The 15,166-nt window shown below is 43.2% G+C and overlaps 1 protein-coding gene across 1 annotated transcript in view; it reads left to right on the forward strand.

Annotated features, from left to right (window-relative positions):
- FAF2 (Fas associated factor family member 2) overlaps positions 1–15,166 on the forward strand; it is a 53,330-nt gene that overhangs the window by 17,908 nt on the left and 20,256 nt on the right. The window contains exon 2 of the mRNA XM_028528462.2: positions 10,971–11,039. Coding sequence (XP_028384263.1) covers positions 10,971–11,039 — 69 coding nt within the window. The remainder of the gene's footprint in view (positions 1–10,970; positions 11,040–15,166) is intronic.

Below are 15,166 nucleotides of genomic sequence, written 5' to 3' on the forward strand. Positions count from 1 at the left end.
TACTTATCGAGTGTTCTAAAATATACTTGAAGAATTGCAAGTCCTTTTCAAAAAGGATATAGAAAAGATTTATTTTACATTCAGAGAACTTGCCTGATATTATCCTAATGTTCAGAATTAAATCTGTGGTTTGGGATTTAAAAGTGTTGACAATTAAAATTTGTAGTTTTCTTACTTAAAAATTCAAATTTTAGCCCTGGCTGGCGTAGCTCAGTGGACTGATCTCGGGCTGCAAACCAAAGCATCACAGGTTCGATTCCCAGTCAGGGCACATGCCTGGGTTGCAGGCCATGTCCCCAGTGGGGGCTACGTGAGAGGCGACCATACATTGATGTTTCTCTCTCTCTCTCTCTCCCTTCCCCTCTCTAAAAATAAATAAACAAACAAATAAGTAAATAAAGTCTTTTTTAAAAAAGGAAACTAAGCTTTAAAAAAAAGAAAAATTTAAATTTAGCTTGCAGGTTTAGTAGTATCTTTAAACATGCTATTAGCTTAATGTATTATGTTTCATTAGCCTTTTCCTAGCCTTTTCACATTTAAAATGATGTCTTTCTTTCTCTTTTTGTCTTTTTCTTTTTAAAATACTTCTTTTAAAAAAGATTGTATTTATTTTTTTAAGATTTTATTTACATATTTTTAGAGAATGGGGAAGGGAGGGAGAAAAAGGGAGAGAAACGTCAATGTGCAGTTGCGTTTTGTATGCCCCCAACTGGGGACCTGGTCCACAACTCAGGCATGCGCCCTGACTGGGAATCGAACTGGTGATGCTTTGGTTCGCAGTCCATGCTCAACCCACTGAGCCACACCAGCCAGGGCTCCACAATTTTTTATGAATTATTTGAGCCAAACTGATTTGTTTGGTGTATGGAGAAATTGCTGTTATTGATTGAACATGTCAGAAGTGATTTGTGAAGTTTCTTGGTACTATTGACATTTTGACCAAATAATTCTTTGCTATAAGGCTGTCTTATACATTGGAAGACGTTTAGCAGCACCCCTGGCCTCTACCCACTAGAAGCCAATAGTGGAAGATAGCCAATGTACTCAAAATATTCAAATCAATAAAGTTATTGGCAGAAATGCAAAATGTGTCTTAAATGGACTTTTTGGCCAACCCAATAAATAGTGTTCTTTTTAAAAAGACCTCCTCCTGTGTGAAGTTGTGAATTTGAATTATCTTTTCTTTTTACCTGAAGACAGAACCTTTCAAAACATTTAAAACAGTGATTTTCAAACCAGTGTGCTGCAAGAATTTTAAAATCATGCAACACCTGACTGTTCAGTCAGGGGACAACCTGTTTCCCCTTAGATTGTCCAATTAAAAAATGGCCACGGCCAGCACAATAGTACCTATTTGGTGCTAGTGACTCTACACATTTTTTTCTCAGATCAGAAAATAAATGTTTTGGTATACCCAGAATTTTAGTAATTCTGTGCTTCCTGGATGTGCATGTCTATTTCCTTAACCAAATTAGAAAGTTTTCTTTCATTATTTTTTAAAATAGATTTCCAATTTCTTGCTCTCCCTCTTCTCCTTCTGGCTCCTTCCCTATGATGTGAATGTTGGAACGCTTGAAGATGTCCCAGAGGCTGCTCACACTGTCCTTGGGGTTTTTTGGATTCTTTTTTCTTCTTCTTCTGATTGATTGTTTTTTGCTTCCTATGTTCCAAATCATTGAGTTGATTCTCAGCTTCATCCACTACACTGGTGTTTCCCTGTAAATTGTTCTTTATTTTACTTAATGTATCCTTCATTTCAGACTGCATCTTTTCTGTGCCATTGAGGTCCTCACTAAGTTCCTTGAGCATCCTTATAACCAGTGTTTTGAACTCTGCATCTGATAAATTGTTTATCTCCATTTTGTTTAGTTCTTTTTCTGGAGTTTTGATCTCTCATTTGGGCCATGTTTCCCTGTCTCCTCATTTTGGCACCCTCCCTGTGTTTCTGTGTATTAGGTAAAGCTTCTTTGGCTCCATGTCTTGGTAGTGTGGCCTAATGTAGTAGGTGTCCTGTAGGGTCCAGTGGCACAGTCTCCCCTATCACCCAGGCTGGGTACCTGAGGTGCATTCTTTGTGTGGGCTGAGTACTCCCTCCTCTTGTAGTTGAGACTTGGTTGCTGTTGGCAGATCAATGGGAGGGGTTTACTCAGGCCAGTCAGCTGCAAGGACTAGTTGTGACCACTGACCAACCTCCAGTCTTCTTGGAGGATGAGCTGTGCAGGGGCAGGGTAGAGGTGCTCCAGTGTGGTCTGTGGCTGTCCCACTGGGTGTGCTGGCTCTGGAGTTTTCTGGGTGGTGCAGACCAAGGTCAGCCCCCACCTATGTTCTGCCCGAGGCCACCCTGCCTGAACTATAAAACAGTCTGAGATGGCTGCTACTTGTGCTGGGCTTGTAGATTCCCAGGCAAAGTCAATCTGTGCATCTAGGCTGGTTGCTGCTAGTGCCAGGCCTGGGTCTCTCTGAGGCCAGCTATTGCTTGTTTGGCCTGGGGCTCACTGAGGCCAGCTGTTGCTTGTTTGATAGGATTTAGGAAGTTGTGAAGCAGGACCCCAGACCAGCCATTCATTTGGAAAAGGAGCTCATGTGGGCCTGTAAGTTGGGTGGGGCAGGGTCTCTGGGGATCTCCAGGGTGGATCAAACAGTGTTTGCCTGGTCGATGGAGTCTCAGATATGGCACCAGTCTACTGGCTCAGTGTGGGGAAGGTTTAGAAAAGAGACAGTGGCCTCTGCTTGCCCTGATGCCAGATGCTTCAGTTTCTCTCTCTATACCCACTGGTGCCTTTCAAGCTGCTACCCCAGTGCTGGAGCTCAGAGGGAGTGAGTCTTGAGTAGGGGAGTCTGTATGTGGATTATTTAAGAGGAATGGATTGGGCTCCAGAAATTTCTTCCACGGACTGAATCCTTACTGGGTTTTGCAGCCAGAAATTGTGTGGACTTCTCTTCTTGGGACTGGAACCCTGGGCTGGGGGTCCTGATGTGGGGCTGAGACCCCTGGCTCCCATGATATCCCTCCCAAATTTTTACCCACCACAGGTAGGTGTGGGACCAGCCTGGTCCATGTCTGCACCCCTCCTACCAGTCTGAATGGGTGTAGTTTCTTTAATTCTGTAGTTGTCAGACTTCTGTGCAACTCAATTTCTGATGGCTCTGAGTGATAGTTCTATATTTTAGTTGTAATTTTGATGTGGTGAGCCCTGTCTTCCAATGCTGCCATCTTGACTGAGAGTCCTCTGAAATATTCTTTATTGATAATTTATTGAAAACTTTTTGTTTTCTAATATGAATTAGTCAAATAATAACACAAAGCAGTGTGACAGTGGAGGAGATAGCCTGGACGTTGGAGGTAGTTGTTCTAGGTTTCAGTCTCCATTCTACCACTTACTATTCTGGACAGAGATATTCTTAACAAGGCACAAAACCTCCTGAATCCTTCGCTTTCTTAATTGTGAGCATAAAGGCTGTATTACTTGCTGTGTCTGTTACATAGTGATGGGTACTTAATGAACGGGAGCTGCTAGTATTTAATTTAGTAAATCAGTAATTAAATGTGAATAGTAAGGATCTGAGTGTAAGAGTTTTAATTACAGATCAGAGCCCAGGTGTGATTACTTTACTCCCTGAAGGGACTTCAGCTTTCATTTCTCTTCCACTACCAGAGAGGGCGAGCTGCTTACTGCATTAGGCAAAGCTGTCTGTGTGGCAGGAAGGAGAGAACAGAGATCCCTGGTTTTGCCAGCTGTCCCTCTGGGAGTAACTGAAAGCAAGTTAAAGTATGCATTCTCAACAAGCTGGAATCCACAAAGCAACTGGAACGTAGGGAGTGCTTAGACCTCAGCCGAGACTTCACACCGGATGCCTGCAGTGCTGGTATGAACAGATGAGGCATGGGAAGAGAAGTGCTCCTTAGGAAAGCAGTCCAGTAATCACTCTGGTCACCCAGTCCCTGTCCCAAGAGTCTACTGAGACATCCGGTTAAAGCATCATATCATTTGTCTGTGATGCCATCCATGAATCGTACTCCAGCAAAGGAGACTGATAGTGAGTGGCCGTGTGGTTTGACATTGTCTTGTCTCTAAGTTGGGAGAGGAGGAAAAGAGACCAAAGCTGGAGTAAGAGAAGGGCATGGAGACGTTCACACACTTCCTCCAGTCCTCCTCTGAGCATCTCACCCATTCGAGATTGAATGGGGTTTGGGGTACTTTCTCCACTAAAGATGAGTACTGCCCACTACTAATGCTGGCAGTTGCCCTTTGCGTAAATTGCTGTAACTAAGGCAGTATTACCTAACTCCTTGGGAGAGCAGTTCATGGAAGGCGAGTTAGCTCTGAGGGGAGAGGAGAGGACAGAATGTGTCATCTGGAGCAGGTGGTATTTCTCAGCAAGACCGTACTGGACGCACCCACCCAAGCAGGAGGCTCACTGGGCTCAAGAGGTGACGGAAGGAGGCAGGTGCCACAGTTAACCTTGGTACCTGGTGCCGCGGTTTTGTCTAGTGCCTTCTCAGAGGACCTCAGTTCTGAAGAGCCAGCCAGGCGGGAGAGCTACGGATCAGAGCTAGCCTCCATTGAGCACTCACTGTGTGCTCCTTGAATCGGTGTGGGCACTCCCACAGAACTCCTTTTAAAGGTTGCAGTATGCTGAACTGATAATGGGCGTGCTGGCGCATCTCAGCATCATTGAGGAAAATGTAGTGCACATGAGCAGCATCGTCCCTGACACAAAACAGGAATGAATGAGCAGTGATGAAAAGAACAGTGTTGAGAAACCAGAGAGTTAAACAAACACTGGTTATTGGTGTGAGGTAGGACGGATTCATTTATTCAGACATCTTTCTACTGTGTGCTGAGGCACTGCACTGGGTCCTGGGGATGGAGGGATAAATGGGCTCTCTTGGAAGAAATTTCCTTTTAGAAGAGACTGACGGCCTGTTGCCTCTGAGAGAAATGGATTTGGGAGGAGCTTGAAAATAGCAACTGGGGTACTGAACCGAACAGCTCCTGCTCTTCCCTCGTGCTGATAAGCCCAGTGTGCGATCTCTGAGGACAGTGGGCAGCAAAGCGAAGGCAGCATCTCCAGCTAGAGTGCAGTGTCCTTTCTGAACAGAGCAGCATGGCAAAGCTCCTCGGCACTGGGGATGAATATTGAAACATGCATAGCTTCTGACTCACATTGAAACCAGCCCTATCCAGTATAAATTGGAATAGTCTTTTGAAGTACGTTTTGTCAATATGTATCAAGAACTTTAAAAATATGTGTATTCCTTGGCCCATAATTTTAACTGAATCCTGAGGAGGATAATCCTAAATGCAGAGAAACTTTATAAACAGAAATGTTCATCAAAGTGGCATTTTAATACGGGAAAATCAGAAGTAGTTGTAACTTTATATATACGCATTGTTTTAGCCAACTGGAATATATATAATCTATAAGCTTATAAAGACCAGTGCATAAAAGAGTACTTGATATACTAAGAATGCTTGAAGGCACGTACCCAGGAGAGAGGAGTCTCCCAGAGAAAATGAAGCTCCCCACATCTTGACTGTGTGGTGGTGTGGAGAGGGGGACTCCCAAGCCAGGACAAAACACCAGGGTCCCGTGAAGATAAAAAAGCAGAGGTGAATGGAATCTTAAGGTGCTTACAGTCTAGAAAGAAGAAGCAGAACCTAATAATTTAAAAAAAAAGAAAAGTTTGGAACCCTGACCAGTGTTGCTCAGTGAGTTTGGCATTGTCCCGCAGACCTTTGCAAACTGACAGGTCGCGGGTTCCATTCCCGGTAAGGGCACGTGCCTGGTAGGTCCCCAATGAGGGGCATGTGAGAGGCAACCAATCGATGTTTCTCTTCCTGTCTTTCTCCCTCTCTTCTCCTCTCTCTAAAAATACATAAAATCTTTTTTAAAAAATCAAAGTTAAAAAAAAATGTTGGAAAGAAGGTTGAATCAACAACCTTAATCCTTTTCTCAGACTTTCCTTGGAGTGCGGGGGAGCTGGAAAGAAACACACTGAGGTGTGAACTAGTTGTACTGGGCTGTCCAGAAAGTCTGTCTGGTTCTTTCTGTGAAATAGAAAATACATTCTTCATTTTCACCAATGACATTATTGATTTGGGTATTTTGCATATGTTGGCTCTCTTCCCCATAGTATAGCATTAGTTGTTCTCAGTTAGTGTCTTGGTTTGATTGCTCTCTTCAGCTGTTCTACCCGACCGTGGGGCATCATCCAGTGAGAATCTCCAGCAGGAAACCTCCTTTGACACACTTGATCAGTCACAGCACCTTCTCCATACCCTACACAAATCATCTTTTGCATTTCAATTGCATTTTCACCTTTCTTGAAATAAGAAAGCATAATGTGTCAAAAATGTTGCTTATTTTCTTCCATTAGTATTAAAATAGCTGCACAAAAATCCCCCAATTTTGGTAAGTTTTTTTTAATGCACACTGATACGACAGCTGTCAGAGTACAATGTAACAAAGTTGTTTCTGGTGAGGTTGAAGCCAACTAAGCGCTACCAGAGCAATCTGATGGCGAAAAAAAAACAAATGAAATTTTTGGCCAACCCATAGTGTTTGAGATCACAAGGAAACCTCCCCCTTCTCTGGTCTTTCTCTAGTATTTAAACTTTCTTTACCTAATTTATACTAGGTTTTTAAAAAACACAAGAAAACCTGAGTAGCCAACCCTATCATTGTTAAGGGTACAGCTCTTTTGGATGTGAGGGCGATCATCAGGCTGCGACATCTGTCACCCCCCTGATCACCAAGGTTGATTTGGCTGGTCTGGCTGGCTAGGCGGGAGTCCCCTTCCTCCCTCACTGATCCATGTGCATCCCTCCCAAAGCTGTGCGCTTGGTCGAAGAGGATGGCCTTCCCAAGTAGAGTAGAGGACTGGTCTTCAGTCAAGGGTATAGAGTAGCTCCGCCCCCCTGCTGGAACCTTCAAACAAGCTCTGGAGTACAGCTGTTTGAGATAGTGCCAGATGGGCTGCATGCTTTTCATTTGACCATTTGGATGGATCACTGGCCATCCTGCTGGCCAGCATTGAGGTCCAGCCACCCATTCCCAACCAGTGCGTTCAGCATTATGACATAATAAATAAGACTGTACTTATCTCCCCTCCCCCTGGTCTTTTACAATACTTTCTTTTACCAGAAATAAAGTTATTTCAATGGGTTTTCTCATTCCATTTGCTCAAGCCAGTGAGTCCATCTTCATATTTCTCTTCCACCCCCATGTATTTAAATTGCCGTCCGATCCTGTCGACTTTGCCTTCAGAGTACACCCCAGATCTATGCTGGTCATTCCCACCTCACTGCTACCGTCCTGTTCCCAACCACAGTCTCTTCCCTTTGCCCTTCTTAACAGTCTCCTTGCTGGTGTCTTGCTCTTTTTCATGCTGATTCCTCACAAAGGAACCAGACTGACTTTAAGAAAAGAAAAAAGAAAAGAAAAGAAAAGAAAAGAAAATCTCATGGTCTATGATATCTGTCACAGCAGCAAGGATAAAAATAAAGTAAAAAAAGGTCAAATAAAATTGAGACTTGTGCCCCCCCTCCCCCCCCAAAAAAAGCTCATGATGGTGTCACTTCTGTCCCCCAGGAGGAAATTTGCCTGGGCTGCACATTTGGAGAACTCGATCAAACCGTTCGGGGCGGGGGTCTGGACAGCAGCAGATTCCCTGCAGGTGCTTCTGCTCCTCACTCCAGACTGAGGAACACTGGCCAGTGGGCGCTTTCTCCCCGCCCACTTCTTAGACCTTGTCGGGCAGCGTCCCAGACTTGTTGTGTCTCAGAGGTAGTTCCCCTCCCTTGTTGGATTTTTTCACTTTTTAAATAAACTCTTCATTTTAGAATAGATTCAGATTTGCAGGACGGTTGCAGAAATAGTACGCAGACTTCCCACACACCCTACACTCAGTCTTCCCTGTTAACACACTGCATGCTTAGTTTGGTGCGTTTGTTGCAGTTCATGAGCCAATATCGGCACGTTGATATTAACCGAAGTTTGTGCTTTGTTCAGATTTCCTTTGTGTTGTCTAGTGTCTTTTCTCTGTTCTGGACGCTGCGTCCCATTTAGGAGGCTTCCTCAGGCTCCTTCGTTCTTGCCGGCCTGGACAGCTTTCAAGGGTGCCAGTCGGGTGTTTCACAGAAGGCCCAGTGGTTGGGGTTTGTGCAGCATTTTTCCCATTGTTAGGCCAGGTGATGGCTTTGGGGAGGAGGACCACAGAGGTGAAGTGCTTTTACCTCTTGCTGAAGAAGGGCCCTGCCGCCAACGTGATGTGCGCCTGTGGTGCTGACTTACCGCTTGGCTGAGCTAGTTCGTCAGGTCTCCACACTGTCAAGGTGCACCAGTGTGGTCCACGGTGTTTCTTTGTACTCGGATTGTGGTTCACCACTGCCTTGTTCCTATGGGGGGGTTCTGGCACTACAGGATTCTCCATGCTCATCTAAGTGTGGTTCCTGCCCCAGCCCTAGAAGTGGCCACTTCTCCCCGGAGCCTGGGTCCTTGTTTTGGACAGTGGTATTAAAACTGAGGTCTCGGCATTATGTGTGTTTGCTGCGGGTTCATGTTGTTTTATAAACCCTCTCAGCTGACAGAGCAAGGACACACGTGTGTTACTAAACTCACTAGTTTTGTATGTAACTATTTATATTAAGCTAAATATATGTTAATTGAGATGTCTCCAGCCCTAATCCATTACCATATGCATCATTCTAGCCTTCTCCCCTTAGTTACCTGTAGCTTCCCACAGTGAGAAAACTGGCTTACTTAATTGCTCAGTTCTGATAGATGGATGGATGGATGGATGAGTGGCTTGCAGATTAACCCATGGGAAACAAACTCACAGCTAGAGAACAGTGCTTCTGTGCCGTTCCTTCGGCTTGCACTCTTGCAAATCCCACATATTTCCCAAGTTACTTAGGCCAGCAACCCCACCAGCAGCTTTAGTGAGGTTCCCACGTATATTTGTAATACAGTTAGGTTCTTTCGTGATGGTCTGCTTGGAATCATAGGCATTTCCAAACGATTCTTAAAATTTATAGATTTTAAGGTTCACTCAACTGTAAAGTTCAGTGGATTTTAACAAAGGCATGGTGGTAATTATTCGTTCGTTTATCTAGAGTTTTTGCATTTTTGTCCTTCTGTCTCAGATACTCTTCCTGTGTATTTCCCAGTGTTTGGCCCCGTGTCTTTCATCAGCTTGGCCTCTGCTGAAATGTTTTCTCCTCGGAGAGGCCTTCCTTGAGCACCCAATTCAAAGGACTCCCTTAGCCTCAAACTGTGTTCACCTATTTGCTCCTGGGTGTGGTTTATTTGGTCAATCTCTCTCCAGTAGGACACAAACTGAATGAAAGCAGGGACCACGTCTGTATTCCAGAGCATTTGCCAACATGTTCCCAGTGCGTGTTTGGAACACTCCCCAGTGGCGACTGGAAGCAGGCTTGTTCAGCCGGGCTTCTAGCTCACCCTGATTCACGGCTTACACAAGGGTTTTGCTTTTAAATTTGGTTAAATATTTCAGTCTGTTGAAGATATGCAATTACCCTGGTCTCTCCTACAGTGTTTATAACCTTTAAAAAAAAAAAGTTTTCTTTTAGCCCTGGCTGGTGTGGCTCAGTGGATTCAGCACTTGTCTGCGAACCAAAGGGTCACTGGTTCGATTCCCAGTCTGGACGCATGCCTGGGTTGTGGGTCAGGTCCCCAGTGGGGGTCATGTGAGAGCAGCAGTTGGATATATCTCTCCCTCGCTTTCTCCCTCCCTTCTCCCCTCTTTAAAAATAAATAAGTAAAAGTCTTAAAAAAAAAAAAAAGAACGGTGGCTGTGGGAATGGAAATGTTGTACAGATGTACCACAGAAAAAGGTCAGAATTTGACCACTGCCGAAGTATGGAGTTCAGGGGATAGAACTCAAAGATGAAGCTGAGACCCCAGGTGTCGTCTTAGCCTATATATTTGGGGAGGTGGCTGTGTGTTAACATAGTGATTTTAATTATACGCTTGAAGTACAGTTGGTGGGAATATTGAATAGGCTATTGGAAAAGTGCTCCTAAACTTCAGAAGAGATGGTGGGTCCAGGAATTAAGTGAGGACTCGTCTGAGTAGAAAGGGTGGCTGAAGGCTAAGGATTAAATGAGATTGCTGGGGGCACAGTCGGAAACCAAGGGCACATCCTTCAGGAACTCGCTAGGTTGGCAGGGATGCAGGAAGAGCCAGAGAAGGAACTTGGGTTAGACACAAAGTGAAACCTGAGAACAGTCCAAGGAGAAGTGGGTGGAGAAAGTACTTACTGTAGGGAAACACCTGAACTACAGACTTTTTAATGAAAAGTTGTGTGCAGTTCATATTCTAAGCTAGGGGATGTCCAACCTTTTGGCGTCTCTGGGACGCATTAGAAGAAGAGTTGTCTTGGGCCACACATTAAATACACAAACACTAATGAAAACTGATGCGCAAAGAAAAGGTTTTAAGTAAATTTATGATTTTGTGTTGGGCTGCATTCATAGCCCTCCTGGGCTGCATGTCGCCTCGGGTCAGACACCCCGTGGTCAGTGCAAGTTACTGAAAGTCACTCAAGTTTTGCAGGAAACCGGCATTATTATATCATTATGTGCTATAAACAAAATAGTTGTTTAGCATTGAAGAATATTTTGCTGGACCTGGAGGTTGAAGAAATCTATAATTTTAAACATGAATTTGAGAGAATATTAATTTTAATCAGCCTTCTTCATTGACAGCCTTGAAGTTTTAAAAGACAAGGAATTTTCATGTCTTTGTCCTGTGGGACAACCTCCTCTGGAACTGGGTGGATGAATTCTGGACAGTGAGGCTGTGGCTGCACTTGACCAGCTGCCGCCTTCCACACTTCGCAGTGTCTTTTCCCAGGGGTCCTCATGAGTGCTCCTCGAGGGTGAAACACCTGCAGAGCACCGCTGGCTTCTCCCTGAGTGACCCTCTGTGTCTGTTCTTTCCAGGACCTGACGGGCATCGAGTCCATGGACCAGTGCCGCCGCGCCCTGGAGCAGCACAGCTGGAACATTGAGGTGAGGCGGGGCGCTCGGGCGTGCTTCTCTCTGGGTCTGGTGCGGTTCACGGATGCGTGTTTTCCACAGCAGGTGCGTCTTCTCCCAGTAGGTTCATTTTTCAGATTTACAGCTCTAAGTCTTTAAAAATGAAAACATGGGAAAGACGACGATTTATGATAAAAATTCATGTAATAAAATTATAGGAAAATGTAAGGACCAAATTCCTTAATATGGTGCCTCTCTTTTTTTTTCTAAATGGCTCTTTAGGGAAACTTACCTGTGTGTGTGTGTGTGTGTGTGTGTGTGTGTGCATGCGCGCGCGCGCGTGTACACACACACACACATTCCATTGTAACCAGATACCTTAATGTAAACCCTTTTTTAAACATATTTTTTAGTGTGTTTTGGATTTTCTGGATAATTGTGTCATCTGAAACACAGTGACTTTTTTTCCAATATATGAATCTTTTGTTTCTTTTATTTGAATGTTGACCAACTAGATATTCAGAGCAATGTCAGTCAGTAAGGACAATAGCGAACATCTTCCCCTTCACTGTAATGTCTGGTATGTTTCATTGATACTGCGATGGTGGTCGTTTTGAGGTGGGATGCACGAGAGAGTAAGCGTCACGGAAGCAGAGGCCTCTCTTTCCGGTTTGCTAACCGGTGTATTCCCTGTGTCTGCATTAACCAATCCTAGTACCTCATAAGCTCTCAGTAAATATCTGTGGACTGTTCGTTCATTGGTGGCATATCAATAGTTTATATCAAGAGTGGATGTTGAATTTTACCAAACATCCCTTGATCTCTATTGAAATTACTGTTTCAGTTATGGTATGTTGCTTGAATAGGGTGCTGGATTTGTGGAAATAGAGACATTCCTAAGTGACATTGAGTTATTCAGGACCTGGTTTGAGCAGTTAAATTTTAGGCTCTGGCACCATACCAATGAATGAGACTGGGTCCCTACTCTTGTGGAACTGAACCCTAAATCGTTTGAGCTTGTGATAAATGCTGTGAATAAGACGAGTGTAGGACATACAACAGGATCTGGGGAGTTATTTTAAATAGGGTAGTTAATTACAGGACTTTGTGAGGAGGTCACATTTGAGCTGGTGCTTGAATGCGAAAATTTGGAGGGAAATAAGTTTCAGGCAGAGGGGATGATGTTGCTCTGTATGATACTTCGTGTTAGATTTTCATTTCAGGCGTATGCGGGCTTTATAAAGTGACTTGTAGAACAAGTTGAGGTGTGTAAATAGCATAGATTTGGAAGAAAGCACTTGAACACTTGTTTCTGCCTTTTCTCTGCTACCTTTTTCGTGTTTTCCCTCATCATTCATAATCTGTTTCCCACATCTTCTTGATAAACTTTCATAGAAAATGCTTTCTTTTCAGAAGTTTTCAAGGTTTTTGGCATAGACTGTATAACGTAGCATGTCTTTTACTTCCTGTTCTGTCATCCCCTCTTCTGTGTTTTTAATGTTTATTTTAGTTTTTTAAAAAATGAGACTTGCTGGAGACTGGTTTATTTTTTGTTTACTTGTTTTTTATGAAAAAAAACACACCTTTATATTTATCAGTTCCTTTTTTGTATTTTTACTTAAGAAAAATCTATAATATATTTTCATGCTTTTGTACGTTTATGGTTTTTTTTTTAGCATCTTGATTTTTTTTACAGCTTGGTTAATTACTCTCTTACATTTAAGACTGAATTTTTCTTCTGAAAATACATTTGAAAAGTTTTGATTTATGTCCTGGCTGGGTGGTGTGGTTGGTTGGCGCATCGTCCCGTACACCAGAGGGTTATGGGTACAATCCCTGGTCAGGGCACATATGGGAAGCAACCAATCGATGTTGCTCGTGTCGATGTTTTGTTTTGTTCTTAAGGTTTTATTTATTTTTAGACAGAGGGGAAGGGTGAGAGAAAGAGAAGGGGGAAACATCAATGTGTGGTTGCCTCTCACATGCCCCCTACTGAGGAACTGGCCTGCAACCCAGGCATGTGCCCTGACTGGGAATTGAACCAGCGACCCTTTGGTTTGCAGGCTGGTGCTCAATCCACTGAGTCACACCAGCCAGGGCACAATACAACTTTTCTTTAGATACCTCTTGTACATGGAATCAGAGAATATCTGTCCTTTTGTGTCTGGTTTATTTCATTTAGCATATTGTTTTCAAGATTTATCAAAAAACATAAGTAAAAGATTTATTTATGTCTTAGTATGTATTAGTACCTCATATCTTTTTACTGCCAAGTAACATTCCCTTATATGAATATATCTGTGTTCTTTCATCAGTGGATAGACATTTGATTGTTCCTGCTTTAGGCGATTATCGACAGTGTTGCAGTGAGCATCATATTGCAAGTTTCTGTGCTGGCATTTCGCTTCACAGAACCCTGGGCTTTCATTTCTCGTGGGTACATAGCTGGGTGTGGAACTGCCGAGTCATGGTAACTGTGTTTAAGCTTTTGAAGAACTGCCAGACCGTTTCTGAAGAGGCCACATTATTTTATATTCCTCACAGTAGTGCATGAGGATTCCAGTTTTTTCACATCCTCACCAATATTTTCATTTTTCTCATGGCTAACAATGTAGAGCATCTTTTCATGTTGCTTGTTGGTCATTTGTTTATTTTCCTTGTAGAAATGTCTGTTCAGGTCCTTTGCCTATTTAAAAATTGAGTTGTCTTTGATGATCAGTTGTGATAGTTCTTTATGTATTCTAGATACCAGAGCTATATCAGATTCATGATTTGTAAATATTTTCTCCCATTTTCTGGGTTATTTTTTACTGTCTTGATAGTGTCCTTTGATACACTAAAATATTTGCTTTTGAGGTCCAGTTATTTTTTCCCCTCTGTTGGTTGTCTTTTTGGTGTGATATCTAAGAACACATGGCCTAATCAAAGGTCTTAAAGATTTTCACCTAGATTTACTTTTAAGAGTTTAGTTTCTGCCCTTACATTTAGGTCTTTGATATATTTTGAGTTAATTTTTTATATATAGTCACACTTTGGTACTCGTCAGCTTCAGAATTCATCAAACCCTGTACTTGTCACATTTTGATGAGAAAAGTATGTTCCAGCACTCGGTGCCCCTCTCTTGCTACGAAAGCAGGCCCATGTGCCAGTTCCACAGCAGCTCAAGAACAGCTTGGTGCTTGTCGGTTTTGGCACTCGTCATGAGCTCCAGAACAAATTAACCACGAGTACCGAGGTATCACTGTAGTGCCATTGAGGGCTTTGACTTGATTCTTTTTCATGTGGATATGCATTTGTCCCAGTACCATTTATCAAAAGACTGTTTTTTCACCATTGGATTGTTCCTTAATATTCAAAGACTTACAAACTATAGGACTACTTGGAGTTAGCCACAATGTAAGTTTAAAGCCAAGGTTAGAGGGCACAGAAGTCCTACAGAAGACCACCCTCAGATGGCATCTGCAAGTTCAGGGAGCCCCCCAGGCCCTCTCAGGGTTGGTGACCCACTAGAAGAGCTCACTGAAAGCTGTTACACTTACAGTTATGGCTTATTACAGGGAACAGATGTGGCTTAGAGTTGGCTAAAGAAAGAGACATGTGGCAGAACCTTGCCTTCTAAACATAAAGTCTCTTGCTCCTCTCTCATGGCATGAGGACACGTTACCCTCCTGGCACAAATGTGCGACAGTGTACATTAAGTATTGGCAGCCACAGAAGTTCACCTCAGCTTCAGTGTGCGGAGTTTGCACTGGGGCATGATTACATAGGCATTGCTGATTTGATTGGTTGCCTGTGTGATTGAACTCCATGTCCAGGTTGACTGATACTGCATATCCAAAGTCCCCACCCTAAGATTCAGTATCAAACTCACTCCCATCAGGTAGCACATAGATTATCTCCCAGAAGCCAAAAGCAAAAATCAGACTTTCCTTTGGTTTAGGCCAACATTCTAGTGCACTGGAACAAGTGTTCATTTTCAGGGGTAAAATTAAGAAGGGAGATTTTTTTATTATCATCTGACAGCCAGGAATTGTATTAGGATCTTTATGTATGGTCATCTCATTGAATTTTCAAATCAACCCTGAAAAATATCATTTTTTCATTTTGCACATGAGCAAATGGGCTCAGAAACCAGGCTGTGGAGCTGGGGTTTAGCCTAG

This window comes from Phyllostomus discolor, chromosome 13 (assembly GCF_004126475.2).
Source record: "Phyllostomus discolor isolate MPI-MPIP mPhyDis1 chromosome 13, mPhyDis1.pri.v3, whole genome shotgun sequence".
NCBI lineage: Eukaryota > Metazoa > Chordata > Mammalia > Chiroptera > Phyllostomidae > Phyllostomus > Phyllostomus discolor.